Raw genomic sequence first — 22889 nt, forward strand, 5'->3', positions numbered from 1 at the left:
CTCTGCTTGTTTTTCCTGGGACAGGTTTCTGTCTGTGTGTTTGGATGCACTTTCAGTCACATCGTCACCTTGTGCATTGTAGAACTTCTCTGTAAAGGCCTTTCCAGGGGTTTGTGTTTGGAAATACCCCTGTGTCGAGACAAATACTCCTCCTGTTGCTGCTTGTGCTGCCTGTTGTGGGGAAGTGGGTGGTTTGTGTTGTCTGATAAGGTTTGGAGGGTGTGCTGGTAGAAATCACTGAGCAGTCAGAGAGCTCTGTGGGAGTAAGGAAGAAGTGGAATTCGGAGGTAATTGGGATGTTTATGTCCATGCTGACTGCTCTGCTCCTTTGTCGTCACAGCAGCGCTCCCGGGTGGTTTGCGGAGCAGGGAGTGCAGGGATGTTTAACAAAGCTCCGCTGATTTCCCCGGCAGGAATGTTTGGGATGCCAGGGACGTGTAACTAAACAAACCGAGCCGTGCCAGGGCGGTAGAACGGACCGGGCAAGAAGAGCAGGAGAAGAGAGGAGTCATCCCGAAATTCCTCCTCCTGAGCGCCTGGAGCGAGGAGCAGCACAGGGTTAACAGGGATGTGGGCTCCGGGACAGTCTTAAAGAGACAGCGGGAGCTTTTCCTGGCGGTGGGCAGCAGCCAGCTCGGATGCCAGGGCACATTGCAAAGGCGGCTTTGTTCCAGCCATGCCAGCCCGTTATCAGAGCGGGGAATCTTTTTGTCCACGTAAAATGCGTCGGAGCAGTGAGACCCTCGAGTGGTTTAATGCTCTCCCCCCCAGCAGAACTGCTGCTGCCTGCGGTGTGAGGGGTGGTTTGAGCCCCGGAGGGCAGAGGAGCGGGGAGGACCCACGGCTGTGCCCCGGGAAATGCGATGTGGTAACAGGTGGAGATTCGATCCTTTCTTCAGCCCCTTCGGTTTTTTTCACTCCCCCCAAGGCAGGTGGGAGGGCTCCTTCCTGGGGATGCAGGTTCCTTTGTGTGCCGGGAGGTCAGGCGGTTCCTCAGGAAAAAGGATGCCCTGACGCAGTGCGGGGCTGGGATGGGGATCCAGGCTTTGGGGGAGGAATCCCAGCCGGGCTGGGAGGGATGGGGGTGGATCCAGGCTTTGGGGGAGGAATCCCAGCCGGGCTGGGAGGGATGGGGGTGCAGGGGGAGAGGCTGAGCAAGACTCGTGGTGGAGCAACACGGGAGTAGGGGCTGGACTGAGCAGCTCCTTAGTGGGGTCGGTGGGTTTGTTATAGAAATCAGACCATCCTGGAACGAAGGGATGAGCAATTCAGCGGGAGTGGGGATTGAAAATCAGGTGGCTCAGGAGCAGTCTGAAGGTAGACTGGGGTAGTGGTTTGGGGGAAGGCTTCAGGGGGCTGATTCTGGCTGGGATGAACAGACTGGAGCACTTCAGAGGAACGGACAAGCTGGACTGTAACAATTACACAATGCAGAAGCACAGGCTGCACCAGGAAGGAGATTGGACCCTTTTAGGGCCCTTTTCCTCTTCTCTTTATAAATCTACTCTCGAGTCTGAGCTGTCCCAGCTCAGTACAGCGTGGAATAGGGAGTGGAGGGATGGTGGATGGCAGGAGTGGGGCATGGCTGTGCCAGGAGGTTGGTGTAGCCCAGCCCCTGGCACAGCACAGCCCATGTGCAGTTTGCTCTCTCCAGTGGCAGCTATTGAAGCTTGATCCAGATGCCAGGGAACCCTCTCTTTGCACTGAGTTCACACAGGAGCAGCACATGTGAGGGTTCCTGGGAGCAGGGGGGAGGTGACTGTCTTGTATTTGGAGTGGCATCCAAAGAACAGGAGTTGGGTTGGGTTGGGTTTGAGGTGAAATTTTGCTGCTGCTTGTCCCCTGGTGGCCACCTCTGCAAAGTCACTGTACAGTGGCATGGCATTTAACTGGCCTGAGGGAAGAAAAGAAGGATAAATAGATAATGGAGGCAGGACTGTAATGACTCCACAGGGACCTGTAATTAGTGTGGTCTCCCGTTTCTGCTGTTTTCTTTGTGTGTAGGATAACCTCCCCTGGCAACCTGTTCTGCTTTTCCTTCATCCTCTCTTAAACTGGGCACTGATCTGGCTGGATGCACTCTGACCCTGGTGGTTGGAGGTGATCCTATGATGGCAGTAGGGTCTGAAATCAGTGCAGCCTCTCACCTTCATACCTTTCACTGTAATTCCTGAGGGTCTGCCTGCAAGTGCCTTGCCCTCAGTGCTGGAAAATATATCCTGGAGTTACTTTTATTAGTGCTCCATCTCAGAGACATCTGGCAGTGTTATTGATGTGCTTGTTAATCTTCATTTTCAAGTGCACTGACTGCTGTGTACATTATCTGTGAGTGCAGTGCAAGGGCTTCTGGGGTAAAATATGCACCAGCTTATCATCAGTGCAGGAGAACAGAACATGGAATGGTTTCACAGGAAAAAGAGATGCATTTAGTATCAAGTGGGAGCTGGCTGAGGACTTAAGATGTGTGTCTTTGTAAAATATGATTAGAAATTGGAGACACTGCATTGGTGGGGGGTCAGCCCAGCCAGCCTTGCCCACTGCATCATTCCAGGCTGGTGGTTTCCAGGCCTGGAGCTGTGACCTGTCCACGATGCTGTGTGCTCTCCATTGGTCCTGAGCAGGGTGCAGTGCCTGCCCACGTTGGGGTGGCATTCTGTTGGTCTCAACCTCCAGAGAGCAAAGTTGAGTGGCTCCTCCTCATTTTCAGAGATCAGGCTGAATGAAAGAGGGCTAAAACTGCATTAAATATCCTCGTGGACAATACTGTTTGTGGAAGTGATAGCTGTAGTTACTGCAGGGGTTTTGGGCAGTTCCACATGTGGTGGAACTGGAAAGATCCTGTCTAAACATCTGTGCTAAAACCACTTGTCCTGGCTGGTGTAGGCTCCAGCTCTCACTCCAGCACTTGTTGGTGCTGAGCCTAAACCCCCACAGCCTTTTCCCCAACATCATTGCACCTTTTCCTGCTTTTGGCTTTCCACGTGCTGATTGTTTGAGGATGGTGCTGGGGACAACAGGTAGGGCTGTGTTTCCTGGGTGAGGTGGGATCTGCTACTTGTGAATGCCTTTAATTCTGTGTGGTTTCTTTTGTGCAATTAAGGAGAGCTAATTAGCTCCTTTTAGTGCAGTCTCCTTGCAGAGGTAGCTGACCTCTTGTTAATCCTGGATTAAGTTCTTACTTAAGAACTGGCTCTTTGTGTGTCCCAGTTAAGATGTTGACACTTTGTTCTCTCTCTCCTTGTTTCTCCTCCTCCCCCTCTTCCTCCCCATGCCTGTGAGCACATGATTCCCTCCTCCTTCCCCCCCACTACTGTAGGAATCCATGAGCTCTTAGCAGCCACTGTATCTCATTCCAGGAAAATGCAATTGTCAGCTCAGAGTGCTCTAAAAAGACTCTTGCTCGGTCTGGTACCTGTCTAGGAGCCCATTTTCATTGCAAGGCAAAAGGAAGAGCTTTGGCAGTGCTCCTTGTTGCTTTAAGGGGGTGAGAATCCTGTGGGGTTTGAGGAGTAGCACCCACTGGAGGCTGGAAGGATGCTCAATGAACACAACCACATTTCCTAGTGGGAGAACTCACCCTGGGCCATGCTTTGCATTCAGGAGTCCCTCCATTCAGAGTGAAAGAGGGTTTCCAGCAGTGGCACGAGCAAAAAAACCACCTGCAAAACACTAATTCCCACCCAGATGCATCAGTTGCCCACTAATGCTAATCCTACTTGCAGATCTTGAGGTTGCAGCACTGAGTTTTCCCTCAGGACGTGGTTTCTTGACATATCTGATGTGCCTTTTTGAAGACGAGCCCAAAAGTACAAGGAAGGTGTTGTGTCCTTTGGTTCTGTTCTAGACTCAGCTGAAAAGTAGAGATGCTGGGGGATAACTGCATTTTCAAAACAGAACTTATTAAAAGTGGGCAAAGAATTATTGGGGAAGGGGAAATGAGAAACCCTTGTGTGTTTTCAAATCCGGGCGCTCATTGTTCCCTGACATTCTGCAGACAGACTTTCAAAGGCTTCTTTTTGTTTCTGTATCCCTGGTGTGGCTTACAGGGAAGGTAAGATTGCTCCAGGTGGGTATAGAGTTGATCTCAAACCCACTGGATGGCCTGGGCATTCAGGCCCTGCTCTGTCTCACACGTATCTATCATCAGCCATCAGCCCCGGGCTTTAATTACTCGGACAGTGCCTCATTTCCTCTGAGCTGGGAGATGCAAGGGATGCAAAATGCATGAGTGTGCTTGTGTTACTGCTGGGCCTGAGACAACGGAGCAGAAAACAGCCCTGCCACTGCTCCAGCAGCTCCAGCAGGCAGGGAAGATACTGCTCCTGGACACTGAGGAGCCTGACACAGGCATGCCCTGAATTAGAGCATCCTTTGTGCTCATTTATGGCTTTGCACCTTCTGCAGGGCTTGGTCAGGCTGTGGTGGTCAGGCTGTGGTGTGGGGCCATGTCCTGCCACACACAGCTCAGCAGTCAGGCCCTCCTAAAGCTGTCCTTCACACCCAAAACAACATCCTAGTGCTTGTCTGGAGTCTTGAACACCGAGGCAAGGGGCTGACACATGTGCAGGTAAAGTGTGTCCTGCAGCTCTTGAACGAAACAGGAACGTGTAGCCTCATGGTCCTTAAACATCCTTAACATCTTAAGAGCTTCCTGAAACATCCTCTCCTCACTTCAGTACTATCTCAGTATTACCACCATGAAATAAGCTGTCTTCAAAGTGCCAGGAACGGTGCTGCAAAGACCCAGAAATGGAACAAGAGCGTCAGTCCTTCCTAAAGTTCCGGGGGGAATTTTGCAGATCTGCTGAGGTTTGCAAAGCATTTGAGGTGCCACGTGATTTTCTAAATTACCCATAACTTTGCCCCTTGCACGCCATGGCAGATAAGCCTAAGGAGCTTTTCTTTAAGTAAGTCTTGCAGTTTTACTCCTGCTCTTACAGTGCTTTTGGAAGCAGAACTTTTGTTTGATTCATCTTCCCTCCTGTCAGTCTGAAGAGTGAATTAGTCTTAATCTCATATATTGAATTTATCCTACCTCTTCATGGACTGCTTTGAGCCTTTGTGTGTTTGCCATTGTTCCAGATCTCAGTTTCATCAGGGCTTTTTGGGTCAGTGTAACTCTTGTGACTTTTGGAAAATAGCATTTTGTTCAAACCTTAATAGTCATTCAGACAAAACATATCAAAATTTGTAGGGGCTGAGAATCACAGTTTTAACTATTTTCTCACTTTCTCTGAAAGCCATAAGAAAAAAAAAAAACCCTGAAAGATTCATAGACTGTAAACCAAAATGGGACCATTCAGATATGTCACTCTTGAGTCCTGTTGGATGCAAGGCATAAGACTTGCCTGAACTGATTCTGGTTCATGGTACAGAACAGTATTTAGCAGAAGACAAACCCTTGCATAATAATGTTTGCCACAGATGGATAATTGAGCCTTGAATTAGTTACAGTGGGTAGTTTTGTTTGCTTCCAAAAATAGGTCTCTCTTGTCTAGTGAGAATTTGTCTGAAAGCTTCAGCTTTCAGCACTTTCATCTGTTCCCCAGTGTGATCCAACGGGTGTTCCAGGTGATCACTGAAACCTTGGCCTCCAGTCTGTGTTGAATGGATTCAGAGCCTTTAGTGGTTGCTCTTATCTGGGCCCTCTGTAATCCACATTATACACTCATCGAACCTGGATACAATCCTGGACACGCATTTCCGTGGGAATCACACCGTCCTCGGATCTGGGGTGCTGTTGCACTGGGCACAGGGGATGGGAAAGTTTGTGTGTTACAAATGCCATTTCCTTTAAACGTGTTTGTAAATTCTCCAGCCGACAAACTTCGGTGAGCGTTGGAAACAACAAAATTGACATCAAGGCGAGGGATCGTTTAACTTCTTAAAACAGTGGCACACACACCGTGAACACACTGGGTGTATCCTCTGAGCAATACCAAGGGGATGGTGCTGTTGTAGTACCCGGATAAAAACGGGTTTGGTGATGGTGTTTTCACTTTAAAATCCTGTGCAGCATTTGAATTGCACGGTGATGGGAGTCTGCTGGAGCACTGATGTGCTTGAGAGCAGAGCACTTCCTGCTCCCACCGCTTTTGATTAGAGCAAAATGATGGATAATCAGCCTTTTGGAAAGATGCTCTTTTGGGAATTGGCACTTAAAGCTGTGACTGATTGTAAAGAGAAGAGAAAATGGCCAACCCTGTGTGTGGAAGGGGTGAAATGCAACACAGGCAAGCGAAGGGCAGAGTGAGGAGTGTTTGCATCACTTAAGGCATCACTTAAGGCATCACTTAAGCTCCTTCTGTTAGCAGTGGGGGAGCAGTAAGTCCCTGAGGGGGCCATTCACAGCATCCACAGTAAAATAAGGCAGTGTAATTCCACACGTGGACATTTGTGCTCCAGTCCAGGTCGTTCTGCTCTATTCCCTTGTTCACACAAGGTCTGATTTCATATCCTGGAAGGAAGAGTGCAAGCCAGTTGATTGTTTTGCTCTCTTCTTAGTCACCCTTCAGTCTATATAATTTTTATTGTACCGTGAGAGCCCTTGAGAGGGACTGGAACCCTCCTCCTTATTTCTGGAATAAAGATGTCCATGAGCAGATGTGTAGGGATATAGTGGTGTGTCCCTCAAAGAAACACCACGTACTAATGCAGCTGTAGAGTCGTAAACTTCGCTTGATAATGTTTCTTTAAAAATCCCAGGCCTGTTTACACATGGATAGGCACGGGGGAAAAAAAGAAACCAAATTAGCTCCCTGGTCGGAGCAAGCTAAATGGAGTTGAGGTCACCTTAATTCTGAACGAGCGTGTAGATAATCCACTCCACCGGTTAATTAGGGTTTAATTTCCCTGGCTGTTCGTGTGTTGACACGCTGACAGGTTTTGAAACGTGTTTTCTCCCACCAGCGCGTGTGCACGGCGAGGGACGGGCATGTCCCCAGCCTGCGGGCTCCCAACTCTGTTCAACTCCACGGGCAGCATCCCAAAAGCCGCGGGCGCGAGGAGGAGACCCTGGGAGAGGGAGAAGGGTTAGGGGGGTGTAGCGTTAGGGCTGGTTTTCTCCCGGTTTTCTCCCGGTTTTCCGGGGTGGCTGCGAGCGAGGAAGGCACGGAGGGGGATGAATTATGTAAAAGGCAGCGCCGGGGCTGCGCACGCGTGTGCTGTGTGTGTGTGTGTGTTGTGTCTGTGCGTGCGGGAGTGTGTGAAAGCGCTGCCAGCGACAGGAACAGGCACCGACCGTGTGTGTTGTGTCTGTGCGTGCGGGAGTGTGTGAAAGCGCTGCCAGCGACAGGAACAGGCACCGACCGACATCCTCATCACCACCGGCAGCGCCACAAAGAGCGGGGCGGGGGCTGGCGGGGGAGGCTCGGCCATGGCCGGAGCGGGCGCAGCATCCCCGGCGGGGCGGGCGGGGGGCTCGGGGAGCGCCGGGGAAGGGCTCTGAGATGGTGCGGGAAGGTGGGAAACCCTCCCCGCTCGCCGCCGGGCCCACCCACCCGCCCACCCTCCGCGCACGGAGCCGCCTGAATGAATGAGCCCCGCGCCGGCCCCGATGGCTGCCAGGTCAGTGCGCGGGACCGGGGCCGCGCTGCCCCCGCCTCGGGCTGTCCGTGTGTCTGTCTGTGTGTCCTCGCTGTGCCCCGCACGCCGCTCCCCAGCCCGTCCGCCCTGCGCTCCCCGGGCAGATTAAACCCGGAGTCCATGTTGGTTGTTGCTGCTGCTCCTTTCTGTTCGGGGGACTCGAAAGCAGCAGCAGCAGCAGCAGGCAGCGTGACATCATGTTGCAGAGATGCTTCGTCTCGTTTTACCCTTCCGCCGGCTGATCTCTCCCTTTTTTTTTAAAAAAAAAAAAAAAACTTATTAATTTGAATTTTTTTTATTTCCCTCCCCCTTGTTCTCTCCCCCCACCCCGCACGTGCCTTTCCCTCTCCTGCAGCGGAATTGCTAAAACAGCCTTTTCGATTGTCGCAAACGACCCGATGAGCAGATCCCTTTTGGCCGTTTGTTTTTTTTTTTTCCTTTTCATTCTTCCTTTCTCTCTTTTTAGCTTTCATTCCCCTCACCCTCCTCCTTCCCCGTCTCCCCCATCCCCAAGGGGACACTTATCCCTCCCATCACATCTGGGTCCAGGGAGGGGGGTCGGGGTGGGATGAACAGGGCAATGCGTCACAGGAGCAGCCGGAGCTGCTGCAGGAATATGGTGTATTTGTTTGCCCATGTGCTCCCTCGCTTTGAAAAGGGCTCGGAGCCCTCGCACGGATGCCACGGTTCCGCTCTGTTCCTCTCTGTGGTTGTGTATTTGCACGGATGGGGAGAGGCAGGGTTTGTTTTTCAGGCTCTGCTCCAGACTCTGTACAGGTGGCTTTTTATTTTTCATTATTTATTTTTCAGTATTTATTTATTTATTTATTTAATTCATTGCACTCTCTGTGTTTATAGGCAGCGAGAATCTGCCGAATCCCCTAAAACACTGCTTTTTCTTAGATTACTGGTGACTAGCATTATCCTGTCCATCGTGGAAATCACGATTCAGAAAAGGGAATATATTCCTGTTTCCTTGCTTCATTAAATCACGTGCATCTGCAGGAGAGCTCCTTCTGGAGCTGGTGGATTTGGGATGGGGCTTGTGATTTGGACTCAGTAGGACAGGAGGAAACTTCAAGCCAGATCTTAGGGGTATATTTTACAGCAGTGCAGTAACTTTGGGTGCCAAACATGGGAAGCCCCCAGCTGCCCGTGCCACTGATAAGCAGCTGGATGGAGCAAGTGAGAATGTGCCGGGTGGGGGGACAAGCCTGAAGCAGGTCCTCAGGACAAAGGACTGTGTGTGACTCTTGCACTGAGGGGGTCTTACTATTCCCAGGATCAGCTGCAGCCCCTGACCCTCTCTAGTTTTAACTTGGAGCTGGACGGTGCTGCTGCATGGATAGAGCAAAGGAGAGCCAATGGCATGGAGATAGCAGGGGGAGGGATGTGGAATTGTTGCATTGCTGTTTTCTGAATGGTAAAGGGAGGCAGCAGTAAGGGATGAACAAAAGAAATCGATTTGATCCCAGCTTTGAAGATCACATCTTCCATGAACTTACAAAAGCTGATGCTGAGGAGCAGTGGGAGTGAGTGGGAAGATGCAGAGCTCCAGCTTTGTCTTCTGCTCCTGAGATGCACAATATCCCTGTCCGCCCCCACTCTGTCTGGGAGATGTTCTTTAATCTGGGGTTTATTAAACCTGCTGCCACAAGACTGGAATGTGTTCAGGGGGACAATCTCTGTGCTGGGGATAAAGGCCAGGGGCCTCCCAGCCTTACTGAAGTTATAGCAGGTGATGGGTAGCACGGAGGAGTTGTTGGGCTCTTCTTGAGGTCATCTGGGATCACACCTACATCCTCATCCAAAAATGAGCCTGGATCTTTATCACTTGCTGTTTAGTGCTGTATTGCAATTTTCTCACCCTCTCTTGGAACAATGCACACGGATTGATGTGTGGCAGCAACGCTGAGTCCCCAAACCACTGAAAGATTTTGGTGTTAGCTTGGAAATAATGAGGATTAAAATAAACATGCTTGGATGTATTTTACGTTTTATTCTTTGAGTTGTCAAGTTTTCAAAACTTTCTTCACATCCAAGATGGCTTAACAGAGTCTTTGGTAATTAGATTTATTTTTTAAACAAGACTTTTGAGCTCTGTTCTCCCCAAGTTCCAGGCTCAGAGATTTTGGAGGGCAGCACCAAATATTGCAGTTCTTGCTGTTAAGGGCAATGCTGACATTGAGGTGGGGAGGAGAGGGAACAAAGCCTGGATCTGTTCCTCCTTTGGAAGCTCAGCTGGGTGACTTGCAGGTAACCACACTGGGGCTGTGTCTGAACCACCCTCAGCTTCAGAGGGATGTGAAATTCCTGCTTCGTGCTATTTCCCCTTTATTGCCTCCCAGATTTCTTTGTATTACCCACTGTACCGTGTTTCATGTGGTCTGCCTTCCTTTGGAGCAAATGGAATTATTAATTTGCCAGTGGTGGAGGGGTTCAGGGTGTGATTTATCACATGTGGTGGTTCTCTGCAGATGAACGACCCTTTCCAAATCGTGACTTGTGTTATCAGACAGTATTACTCAGATCAGTCTGGTTCTGGTTCCAAAAAAATTGTCCAGTTTTCTTGGCATTTTTGCAGTAACTCCAAGCAGGAAGGGAGCAGTGGAGAGGTTGTTTCCAACCCAGCACAGTGGGAGTTTCTGTAGGAGATGAGCCATGTCCATGGAGTTGATCGTCCGTCTCTCGTGGTAACCGGGATCGGGTGATTCAGAGAGACACAATGACATGGTTAATAATGCAGCTGACCAGCCTCGCACTGCTGCATGTGGGCAGAAGGCAAATTCCTTCCTAATGCTTGCAGTGATTTGCTAATCCTCTGAGGCATAATAATTGCATTAATTTTATTTCATGAATATGTAAACATGCGATTGAATGTCACCGGAGGACACCCGTTCTGGGAAACATCGAAACACACCGAGAAAATCTTAAGCAAGGATGGACTTTCCTACCCAAAACCATGCAGAAGGCAGGCTATTTTTACTATTCTCTTCAAAGCAGTTGTCATGAAACGCTCAGTTTCTCTACAGCCCTGCAGGTGTCATTGCTTTTTGATTTATTGCTTTCTCTCTTGTCTCTCTTGCTGGGAGATGTAATAGAAGCAGAGCATTCTGTTATTGCTTGTAGAGCAGTGGCGAGCCCAGGGGATTGCTGAAGGATATATGGAGGTTTTCATTCTTGGATTATCAATTTGAAGCGAGTGTAGGTTGGTGATCAAAAGTTGTTACCATCTGCTTGCTGTTTGGGAGACTGCATAATGAGGTTCTGAATCTCCTCTTTTTGCACTGATGTCAGACTGTATTGCAGAAAAGTATCTTTGTAGGCGTCTAATTAACCCCCTTAGTGGCTGTTTCTGAGGAGAATTAACTCTTTTTGTGCTGCAGCCAGGCTTGAGGTGCCTCCTTGACCTTGTAGCCTTTCCTGCCCTTTTCAAGACTTTCCCAGTGCAGTTCTGTTTTATGCTCGGGGATCTCTTTTGGTCGTGTTTAGGAAAGTGTGTAGGCACAGGCTTGACTTTGTGTGCACAGCCCATAGTTCTCAGACACAGAGAGGTAAATATGTGCTTAAATAGGTGCTGCTTTGCTGGTTTGGGAACACAGTGCTCAGCACTTTCAGAATTAAGCTTGATTTTGTAACACAAACTTGGGGCCTTGAAGAGCCTTCCATCAGGTGGGTGCTACGGGCTGCAAGGAGACCTGAGCAGCTGCAGATTTACTCTTATAAAGCAGGTTCTTTTGAGGACTTGGAGGCCAAGTAGCTTTCCAGATCAGGACTTTCTTGAGGAAGAAACCCTCTGAGAAGCTGGTGATCACAGTGTACGGGGAGCTGCTGCTTGTTTAGATGATCTGCCCTTGTTGCAAACCCTTTGGCAGCACAGTGATTACTTCTGGCTGAATTCTAATTCACATCCTGCAACTGGCAGGTTCCAATGGATTTGCTGTGTGTCCTCCTAATCTGAGTGTGTGTCCCTACCTGAGAGAATACTGAGCTGCTGTCCTGCAGTGTAGCTGTAGCCAGTGGTGCTGTGACAGTGCTCTTCTGGAGGGTGGCTCCTGGCTGTTGGGGCACCCAAAATTTGGGGAAGAACTGTTGCAAGGTGGTTGTCTCAAGCCCAGGGCTGGCTGTGTAGCAGTGGCAGGCAGGGTGGTTGTTTCAGATCTGGTAGGATGGACAGACTTTCCTGTCAGTTCAGAGCTGCTTGAATGTCATTCCTGCAGAATTTACTTAACAGACTCGAACTAAGGCAGGTTTCTTGTTGAGTTCTCCGTGAGAGCATTGCACAGAGTCCTCAGGGTTCCTTTGTAGCTGTAAAACCACCAAGCTTCCCTTGTGGAGTACAAGCTGTAGCATTTCCCAGAAGTGACTGCTTGGTGAAGTCTCTGTTCGTCAGCTGGTCCACATCTTTACAGAAAATACTCTTTTGGAGGAGGAAGTGTGGCCTTTCTGTGTCTTGCCTCGTGTCCCAGGGTGACCAGGTGGCTTGTCTGTGCATTGCCAAGTGTTTGTCCTTTTTCACCACCTGAAGAAAAGCTCGTAGAATCACAGAGTGCTTTGGTTTGGAAGGGACCTTAAAAATCATCTTGGTCCTCCCCCTGCCATGGGCAGGGACACCTTCCACTAGCCCAGGATGCTCCAAGCCCCCTCCAGCCTGGCCTTGGACACTTCCAGGGATGGGGCAGCCACAGCTTCTCTGGGCAACCTGTGCCAGGGCCTCCCCACCCTCCCAGCAAGAATTCCTTCCATATATCCAACCTGAACTTGCCCTCTTTCAGTTTGCCTGTCCTACCACTACAATTCCAAGCAGAGTCCCTCTCCAGCTTCCTTGTAGACCCTTTCAGACTCTGAAAGGCTGTGCTGCTCCAGACACCGAGGCTTTTCCTCCACGTCTGAGCAGAGTTTGGCCCTTTCCCGTCCCGTGGCATTTTTTCCTGCGGCTCCAACCCCAGGACAAGGTGGTTTTTTCTTAGGCACAGCGAGGACATAAACCAAGGAGACGGAATCAGCCCTTCTGTGCTTTCACATATTCCGTGCAGGGTTTCCCCTGGGAGCGAGGGGCTGCAGCTTAGGTGGGCTTGTTTGTGTGTTCTGTCCCTCACTTAAACTGTTGCACCCGCTGAGGGCTCCGCTGCAGGGGGGGATGTGAGGCCCTGAATGCTCTCTGGGCAATTAGGGCTCTAAAGCATTATTTATTACTATTATTTTTTTTTTTTTCAAAGTGGGTCAGGCCGTTTTGGCATCTCAGGCGCCCGGTTCCTGGTTCAATTGCGAGGCCTCGGTCGCCATGGCAACTGCAGAAAGCGTTCGTCATGGCTGTGCCTTGGGCTGGATTCAAACTCCGGGGAATGAGCAGGAGCAGTTTGGAGGGGCTCGGGGCAGGGGCAGGAGAGGGGGATGGAGCTGCAGCTCCGGTGCTTTTTGTGCCCATCCTCGCCGCCCTAGACATGAAAGGCTGAATTAACAGACTCTTGGTGCGTGGAGCCCCTCATGGGAGAAATATTCAGCTTTTCCCAGTCATCCAGAGGAGGAATCAGACCCTCCTGCTTTTGGTTGGCTCTGCCACTGACCTCAGGGAGAGCCAGAAAAGGTGCCCTTGAAGTTATTTCCCCCCCTGTCCCTGCAAAGGTGATAATCCATACATCCCAAACACAATCTGTGGGGATGGATTTAGTGTTTCAAAGCATGCCAGAGATGCTAAATGACTGGAAAACGAGCTTGGAAGCTGGAATCTGCCTGAGATTGTGCTTGGCAGGGCTGGCACCAAAATGTGTGGCCATGATAATATGAACAAATATATACATGGCAGCTTTAAGGTAGTTAGTGTTGATTCTGCCCCTGTGTGGGTTACTCAGCTGTGACTGAAAAAGCCACCTGAGGAGCTTTGTAAGACCACAAAAAGAGTAAAACCAGAACTTTCTAGGGCATTTCATCCGAGCTTCACATGCACGTGATACAGCTGAACCCTGGTTTTGAGTGATTTGCACTTTGAGTAGCATTAAAAATCTCACAACTGTGACCTGAAAGCAAATAGACCCTTGAGTGAATTTGACTTGGTCTCTATAGGGTTGCATGAAGCTCACACCCAAAGTGAAACTGGGGTATGAACTCGCAGGAACCGAAAGTGAGAGGGAGGTCGTGCATGGTAAGCTCAGGTTTTGTAGAGCTGTAGAAGCAAAATTAGTGCATCTGTTCAGATTAGTCCAGTGATGTGTGAGTCAGGAAGGCTGGCTTCAAATTCTGGCTTTGTATTTTTGGGGACCTCACACGTAAAGCAGCTTGTGTTGCATCGAGGCTGCTGGGGGCAAGCAGGACCAATACAGCCTCAGAATGTAGAGTTTTTGACTAGAACTCTACATTGTGTAGAGTCTAGAAATGGCAATTCAGAACCATTTCCATCGCTGGAACCGTTGCTGATGAACTTGAAGTTTTAGTACCACCAATGTAGCTCTGGTGGGCTGTTAAAAAGTGGGTTTAGACAGGAGAAAGAGCTCCTGCAGGACAGACAAGCTGAAACACCCACTTTAACTGGATCAGCTGCAAGTCTGTGAAGAAACCTGATACTTCATAAAATTTCAATAACTAAGAAATTCCTGATAGTTTGACTTTATGATATACCCAAACTGTTGCAGGCAGTGCTGCTGGGAGAATGGTCCAGATCATCTTTTCTTTAGTCTTTTGTTTCAAAGCTGATTTGGAGGGCTTAAATCTTGAATGTTGCCACAGTTGTGCTGTACATGTGTTTCTGTTTCTTGTCCAGGGAAAGGGAGGACACAGGACAAGGTGCTGTGACAATATATGACACTCATGAGATGTGCCACTGCTAATTGTGAGCTGTGAAGAACCGAGCTAAGGCTGGGATTACTCTGCCTGTCTTTGCATTTGAACAATCAGGTTTTTATTGTTCTCTAGCTGTATGACTCTAAGTAAAAGCAGGTAACAGAGCAGAGTCTGTAACTCGGTCCAGCTTCCTGCTCATAGAACATTTTGCAAACCCAATTTCTGTCCGTTTTCTGTGTGAACTTCCCCACTTCATGTCCTTGAAAGCATCTTCTCTGGGGTTTCTGTGGGGCTCCATCCTGCTGTTCTTGCCCCTTGCCAGCTCCTGTGAAATCTGGTTCTGTCAATGTTTGCACAGGCAGTATGGTTGTGTGCTTTCTGCAGATTGTTTAGGGCAAGTCTCATCACTTGTGGGTTTACACAAGCAGTGAGCAAATAGAGGCTAATTTATGAGACCAGTTCATCCAGTGCTAAACCAACCCAAGCCTGATAACTGCTGCAGGAGTGTGTTACATTGTCTGCTCATATCTGTTGTGTAAAAAGGTTTTGGCATCCTCAGAGGTAAGGGGTGGGTATGATTTTTATCTGGGAATTAATGAAACCTCAGGCACGTGTTCAGCTTTTCGAGATTTTCAGAAAGGAAATGATCCCTTTTGGGTACCTCACTGTGTATGTGTGAGAAGGAAGCTTCAGTTTGCTGTAGATAATTGGGCTTAAATTATAGCCCTTAAGAGTCTGGTTGTACCAACTTTTTAATTCAATCCCTTGCAGTTGTAATTCCCTCGTGCTTTCCCTGTTGCCTGCTTTTCTGTCACTCAGATGTGGTTCTGAGAGACACCAGGGTACCAAACCACTGAGCATGGCAGAGTTAGCACAGAATCCATCCTTGGATCAGCCCAGGTTCCACTGGCACCTGCAGGCTGCTGGAAAAGCCTCAGGGATGTTTGGACTGGTCAGAAATAGATATGGCTGCTGAAGGAAATGAGTGACGTGGGGGAAAATGGATGTAGCATGAAGAGTCTGGCAGGAAGAAGAGGCATCAAAAGAGAAGGACCAGTGAGGAAATCTGAGTTTTCCTGTTCTGTATTAATGGGTATATTACTGACTTTCTGACTGAGGTGTTGGGGCATTTACTGAGGGTAGAGGAGGAGAATTTCCATTCTCCTGAACGTCTCATAATTTCTGTAAGATTCAAGAAGGTCTTACTTTTCCCATTATGAAAGGGGAACTTCAGGGTGGTTTTTTTTTTAATCATGAAGTGTTTCACGTTATAGCAAAAGGTTCTCATGCCCAGCTCTAACTGGTGTGGGAAAGGATGATTCTGTACAGGAGCTCATGACTGCAGTGTCTGTCATCATGACCTCCCTCCCAGTGCCCCAGCGTTTTTGGGTTTTGATGACCTTTAACAGAGTGTGATCCCATTGTCATGCATCCTGTTGAGAACAGTTAGGAGAAAGTTAAGGAGGGACAGAGTGCTGAGAAAACACTGACATCTCCCTCATTCTTGAGCGCAAGTTTAGATTTTCTAAGCTCAGATCATCATCACTTGAAACTGCTGGAGCCCACAGGAGAATGAGTTCATTGGTCTGTGGTCAGATGAGCTGAAGAGTGGGTGGAGAAGGGCACTGCCAGGCTGTGGCAGTTCCTCTGCCACTGGGAAATGATGACTGTCAGCAGCCCCAATTCACTGGGCGTGTTGCTCCAGGAAGCCAGATTTGTCTGCCCTGCTGGTGGGGAGATCTGTGGGCTCTGCACACCTCGGGGCAGGGGTGCAGCTGGTTTCACTTTGAGCTGGGGGTGGCTAACCCTGCTGTTTCTCCCTCCCTCCCTCCCTGCAGTACTGCCAGTAACTCCAACCGCAGCACTCCCGCCTGCTCCCCGATCCTGCGCAAACGCTCCCGCTCCCCGACGCCGCAGGACGCCCCGGGAGACGCCATGGTGGAGAAGGGCTCGGACCACTCCTCAGACAAATCCCCTTCCACGCCGGAGCAGGGTGTCCAGCGGAGCTGTTCCTCCCAGTCAGGCCGCAGTGGGGCCAAGAACTCCAAGGTGAGCAGCGAGCGAGCGGCTCCGGCCGAGGTGGGCACGTGTCCCCGGTGCTGAACTCCCTGCTGCAGGACACTGGCTCTGTCCTGTGCCTTCTGTTCCTCTGGATAACTCTCCTCCTCCTTCCCCCATCGTATTTCTGGAAGTTCTCCTAACTGGGGTCAAGTTTTCCTAAGTAGGGTCAAGTCCTCCTCGCTGGGGTCAAACTTCAGCACAGCTCCGTCATCCTCGCAGCGACCTGAGTCCAGGAGCTGCTGATGGCTGGTACTGCAGCTCCCTAACAGCTTCCAGAGCCTCACTCTCTGTAGTCAAAGCCTTGATTCCTGGGAGGCTCTGTGGTTCTGAGAAAGACCTTGAAAATCAGCTGTTGAAATTACTTTTTGTCATCTGGATCGTCGAGCGCCTTGGAAAAAATAAAGGTTCCCCTGTGCAGCCTGTGAAGGGCTTGTGCACTCTCAGTCCTGCCTGAGCCCTCTGAGATGAGGCTCAGGTTGCACAGAATCAGTTTTCCAGTCCTCTGCCCATTCCTTCTGATCAGTGCAGTGTTAGGGCTGGCTTGGCCAGGGTAGGTGGTATTTTCTCTAGAAAGGTTTTGTGTCCTTGGACCATGTTAGAAGCAGCCTTGTCTTTGCTGTGCTGCAGAAGAGGGTCTCAGGTTTGGCAACTCTGGGTTTCTCTGTGAGCAGTGGGAGCTGGTGAAACACAGCCCTTGGGAGCCAAACATACCTTTGATTGTAACCCTGCTATCAGGGATGTGTTTTAAGTCATCTGTCAGGAGCACTTGTGTTTTTCCAGCTTTCTGAAGTGAAATATTTCAACCTGAATAACTTCACAGTTAGAACTCTGGCATAACTCTGGTGGCTTGTACAGAATGTTAGATCTCTGCCTGACCTGTTGCTGGGCTGTGTCACACACGAGAAATCTTCATCTGCTGCCCTTTGTGGGCTCTCTCAGCACAGGAACGGGATTCAGTGGCCCACATTCCCTGGGCTGAGCTGATCTCTCCCCACTGAGGGGGAGTTGTGTGAGTTCAAAAGAGGGGGGAGAAGGGTTTTTTCAAGCTGAACCGTTTGAGCTGTGAGGTTGCCCTCGGGGTCAGCCTGGCTTCCTGTGCACACAGTGACCTACAAACACTGGCCTGGGGCGGCAGGGCCGGGTGACACCCGTGCACTGTGTTCCCAAAAGCAAGCCATGGGATGGGATGCCATGGGATGGGATGGAATGGCATGGGAGGCAGGCAGGATGCAGGGCATGCTGTGTTTATGGCCACACTCAGGGCTGCTCTCAGGGAAGTGGTGTCCTTGCTAAGGGGGAGTTGCAGACATGAGTTGCACTGCCCTGGCCCACAAAGTGCTGTGAATTAAGGCCACGGGAGTGAGATTTTTACCAAAACAGTGACTGCTAAAGCTTAACTTTAATTCATGGTGCTTTCCACGAGAAAAGGGGGGGTATGCTGCTCTCTGTTGGGATTTGTGGGGTTTCCTTCTCTGGATTTGCCAGGTAATTTTTCTTCTTTCCCTAATTTCTCTCTTTTCATTCCTGCATGCTTTCTCTCCGATTAAGTCACACAAGCGCCTCTCCAAAGTAAGCCTTCTTTTTTCTCTCCTGTCCCGCACTGTAGAATTGTCTCATCACTCAGGTGCTGAGTGGTGACCCCAGTCACAGGCATTCTCCTGGTGCAGCTGTGAGAATGCCAGCAGAGCTCAGCCCCGTGCCTGTAGCTGGAAGCTGGTTTCACTTAAATCCCCGGCATCTCGTTAATATTTGCTCACACAGAGTGAGAACTGGCCTGTTCATCACGCTCCCTCAGTTACTTCCAACTGCCTTCAGCCTTTTAGTTCTGCTTTCCCCCTCCCTAGAAGTGAGCAGCTGCCTTTGCCAGGGAGAAGTCCCCTGGATTTGGTAGGTTGAGCAGAACCATAATCCCTTCTCTTCCCTCTCTCCTCTTCCTTTATGACTTCCAGAAAAAAGAGTTGCTCTCCATAGCTTCTTCCCTGCTTTTTATGATGAACAGCAGTTTTGTGGCCAGTGGTCTCAGCTTTACTGCCCTTGCACGCTTCCCTGCGTGATGTAAATGTTAAAGATCAGTGATTTCAAGTGAACCCAGCTTTAACCTGTTAGAACAGACCTGTCCCAGATGAATTGTGAGAATTCATGGGCTCCTCTGGAAGGTGACAAGTAGAAGATCCCTCTGTGGGTGCTTGGATTGGAGATAAGATCGTTTGAGGTTGGATCTCACACCTCTGTGCTGCCCTGAGAAGAGTGTGAAAATCAGACAGGCTGTTGGCACTTCCACATGTGTGCAGGGGAAGTTAAAAGCAGACTGGCCTGGATGGCTTCATGACCCACAAAATCCATGCCTTGGCCTTGGGTGTCATTCTAGGCAAGTCCTCAGGGAGCAGGGCTGGCTCTTCCCTTGGTGGTGATCCTTGTAGCCAGCCTGGCCTTGCACGAGTTCTGGTGTCTCTTGGAAGCTTCTTGATGTCTCTTTTTTTTTAGACAGGCTGTCTTTTGCTTGGTAACTGTAGCTTGGATAACTGCAGAGGAGTGGGACTGATGTCTGTGGAGAGGTTTGTTAGGAGTGGGAAGAACAGTGGTGGAGAGCAGTGTGTGTGTAAATTGTGATATGCTTGCAGCCACCCCTTGCTTTTCTGGGAGAACAAAACCCACCCACTGGGAGACAATTAGAGAAACAAGAGGGAAGTGGAGCCCAGGTTGGTCCCAGTGTGAGGAAGGTGATGCTCAGAGGGAAGGGGATCCTGGGCATGACCCCCACCAGCCTGTCAGAGCCTCCTGCCCTGCTCACAAACACACACAGAGGATATTCTGAGCTGGAAGGGACCCACAGGGATGATCAAGCCCAGTCTCTGTGCAGCCTAACCCAGTGTGCAGGCTGGATCCCTGTTCTCTGCTCTTTCTTTGGCACAAATGAGGAATTCCAGATATAACAAACCCCCTGATTCTCCCCACTTAGGTGACGGTGGTTGTTCAAGACAGGGAGCAGAGAAGGACAGAGATTTTAAACTCTCCTTCCTCAGCCTCCTCTCCTCCCCCCAGCCATCTCCTGCAGGAGGAATCGATTTTCCAACCTGTCTGGCTAATGAAATGGAACAGCTCGAGCCCATGAGTTTGACGCTGTGTTTATACAATTGCTGACAGATCTGCTTGAGTCCCTTGCCCTCTTTTGTCCGTGTGTCCTGTCGTGCCGCAGCGCTGCCATCAGAGGGAGCGCTTCACCAGGAGTTTTTAAGCACTGGATTCCATCCTGAGGCAATCCCTCCTGGACCTGCTTTTCCTCTCTGTCCCCCAGTGTGGCAAGGACCAAACCACCCCTAGGTCTGTGTCAGCCTCAGGCTTTCACTGGTAGTGCTGCTTCTTCTGGAACAGCTTTCCAAACTCAGGAAAACCCCACCTTTTTTGCCAGTAGCCAACAACAAAATATGTATTTTTAACTCTTTTGCTCTTGCCCAAGGATAAAAGTGATTTCCTCTCCGTTGAAAGTCCTTCAGATTGTTCCCAATGCCCACAGCTAATGAGGAATGCTGAGGGTTAATAACTAGGTTAGGGGAAAACCTGAATTTTGAGGTGGGCCCTGGGCACTGTAGAACAGTTTAGGTCAGAAGAGATCTGGGAAGGTCTCTCTCAAAGCAGGGCTGATGTGGTAAGATAAGCTCAGTCTAAAGTCTTGGCCAGACACTTTTTTCAGACCTCCAGGGCTGGAAATCCCCCAGCCCCTGCTCCAGTGCTTAACCACTCTTGTGAACAGGCTTTTTCCTTCTACCCAAATAGAATTTCCCTTTACTGCAGCTTATGACTGTTGCACCTTGTCCTTTCAGTGTGTGATGATGGGAAGAGTTGGGCTGTGTCTTCTCATTCACCCTCCCACTGGGTGGTATAATCCCCCTTCAGGTTGTAGCTCATGAAATTCTGGTCATTTTGGGCTGGGGTGAGGGGTTGGGGAATAAATTTAATTAATTTCTATGAGTTATTTGCCCACGGGTGTTTAGAGGTGGATAGCAGAGATTTTGGAAGTGCACAGATCAGGAGAAAGGGCTCTGGAATATATTCCATGCTCTGGAACATATTCCTCGTTCTGTGCCTGTGTCCCCAGCAGAAGGGATTTAGGGATTCTCCTGGAGCCCTGTGGCATGTCAGTCACTTGGCACAAGCTTTCTGTTCCCCTGGGAGCAGCAGTGTGTGAGAGTGAGCTGTGATCCTGCTCCCAGTGCTGCTGGAAGGTGGGAGCTTCCTTTGGATCAGGCTCCAGGGTGAACTTTGTCTGTGTGCCCCTGTGCTTCCCATCTGCACTGTGTAAAGCTGGGATCTTCCACAGCACTGTGTCAGATGTGGGGTTATTAACCCACAGGGATTTAGAGGCAGCACTGCATTAATTGAAGGCTTAGGGAAAATACTCCAGTTTTCATGTTGCTCAAGTTCTCCAAAGCTCTTCCTCTGCTCTCTGCTCCTGTAGCATCATCTCTGCAAACCAGTCCCATCTTTTCCATGTCTGTGTGCACCTCCATTCCTCTGTTACTTATTTATTTTCTCTTTTCAGTTCTAATGCTTATGGTTTCTTTTTCCAGTATGACAGACTTAACCTGCTCAAAGTAAGAAACATGTTCTTCCTTTTTCTTTTTTTTTCTCCTCCATTTTACTGTCTCTTGGTTTTCACAGTTCACATCCCCCTATATTCTGTCACTGAGTATAAAACAAAAGGGTAAATAAAATAGAAGAGAGATTTAAAGGCTCGATCTCCCTTCTCTTTGAACTTTTTGTAGTCTGTTAGAACATTTGGTGGAGGCAAAAGATGAGGATTGGGTGCCAGGATAATTATGGATTTCAGTGTATTTATTGATGCCAGTATGGGTTTTTTGGGGGGTGGAAGAGCTTAAAAAAGGAGAACCTGCAGGGCTTCTTTAGAGAGGAGCCCCTTAATTTGGGGAAATTCAAATGTGGTGGTGGGAAATAGTTGCTGCAATTAATGCAGCAGAGGGGAGTGAAATCCTGGTGTGCTGTGCTGCCACCACAGCGTGTGCACCCTGATTTAGAAGGCACAGTGACAGCAGTGCCTCTGCCTCAAGTGTGCCAATTATAGCTTGATTATGAGCTGCTTTTCCCCAGGAATCTTCTGAGTTACTCCTTTTGCTCATTAAAGGCAGACAGATGGCAAAACAAACCTGCAGGAAAACCACTCCATCTTAGGCCCCGTGCTCCCGAGGACAAGGTGCTGTGTGCATGCTTTGGGTTAATTGCCCTGGTTCTTTTTTTAGCGCAGACTGAATTGCATAAGGCCTTTTTCCACGTCCTGCTTGCAGGGAGGGATGACTTCAAGCAGATCCTTCATGAATGGAGGGTATGGAAAAGTGTAGGAAGCAAGAGGAAATTCCTTGGGTAGATAATGAGCTGTACTCTGTTCAGTCCTGCAGTTCATATCCTGTCCCCGGGATTTGGGGAAAGGGGGGGTTCCTCTTTTTAACATCAAACTGCTGTATTTTAGCCTGTGACATGAACTATGTAACTGTGGGGTTTTGAGATCAGTGAGGCAAACTGAGAGATGAGCCCAAGGTTTTAAAATACCCTTCATGAACGAAATCCAAGACACCAGTAAGGTTGTGTTTGCTGGAATGGCGTGGAAGGGGCAGAGGGAACTGAGAGCAGGGAGAAAACAGTGTGTCTTCACAGAAATCTTGGGTCCAGTCTGCTCTCATTAACACTTTGAATGTACTTTTTTATGGTAAAACATCCTGTGTGTCCTCTGTGGGCCACCCCAGTGCAGGTGGTTTCTGTGTTGCTGTGAGCTTGAGCTTCACTCCGAGTGAAACTCTCTGTTACAAGGCAGAGAACAGTTTTGTGTTTGCCTTCATATCCCTGGCTGGGTGTAAAGAGTGAAAAATACTGCCAAGGTCAGAAGCAAGGTGGCTCCAAGGAGAGGAAATGCAGTGGGATGTTGCTGCTGTCCTTGTCTGTTTTCCTGGGCTCCCCCAAGGAATGTGGACGTGGCTGGGAGAGGGGACAGCTCAGCTTTGTGCCTCTGAGACGTGTTCCTGGCAGGACACTCTGTAGCTGAGCACCCTCAGTGCTCAAAGGCTGCAGTGCCCTGAGGTGTTTCCACCCAAAAATGGGGGATGCCTGCATGTCCTGTCAGCTCTGCTCAGTGTCATTGGAAAGCCACCCTGACTGGAGTGGGAGTGGGAAGCTTGTTCCTTCTTCTCCTCCCTGTGCAGGTGGATCTCACCTCCAGCTGAAAGTGGCTGAGTGTGACTTTCCAAGCTGAGCTTTTCCATGTGCTCCAGTGTGACATGTGGCCTGTCCTCTCCAACCACCCCAAATGCCACGATAAGGACAAAAAGATTAAAAAAAAAAAAAAATCACATGTGCAGATGATGCAAAACGCTGTGCACTGAAATTTTGAGAAGAAAAAAAAAAATCCCAGCTTTTTTTTTTTTTTTTCCCCTTGCTTAGCTTTTGTAGTGATTTCCTTC

At 49.5% G+C, this 22889-nt stretch overlaps 1 protein-coding gene across 9 annotated transcripts in view; it reads left to right on the plus strand.

The window, feature by feature from the left end:
- Window positions 1–22889, plus strand: part of GRAMD1B (GRAM domain containing 1B) — a 117060-nt gene that overhangs the window by 70691 nt on the left and 23480 nt on the right. For 8 of the 9 annotated variants that reach the window (XM_017809642.1, XM_017809640.1, XM_017809641.1 and 5 more), the window contains one exon: window positions 16200–16410. In XM_017809642.1, the coding sequence (XP_017665131.1) occupies window positions 16200–16410 (211 nt within the window). Of the gene's footprint in view, window positions 1–7540; window positions 7567–16199; window positions 16411–22889 lie in introns of those variants that run through there. The other variant, XM_017809645.1, reaches the window with a different exon arrangement.

The sequence above is a fragment of the Lepidothrix coronata genome, unplaced genomic scaffold (assembly GCF_001604755.1).
Source record: "Lepidothrix coronata isolate B3197 unplaced genomic scaffold, Lepidothrix_coronata-1.0 Scaffold27, whole genome shotgun sequence".
NCBI lineage: Eukaryota > Metazoa > Chordata > Aves > Passeriformes > Pipridae > Lepidothrix > Lepidothrix coronata.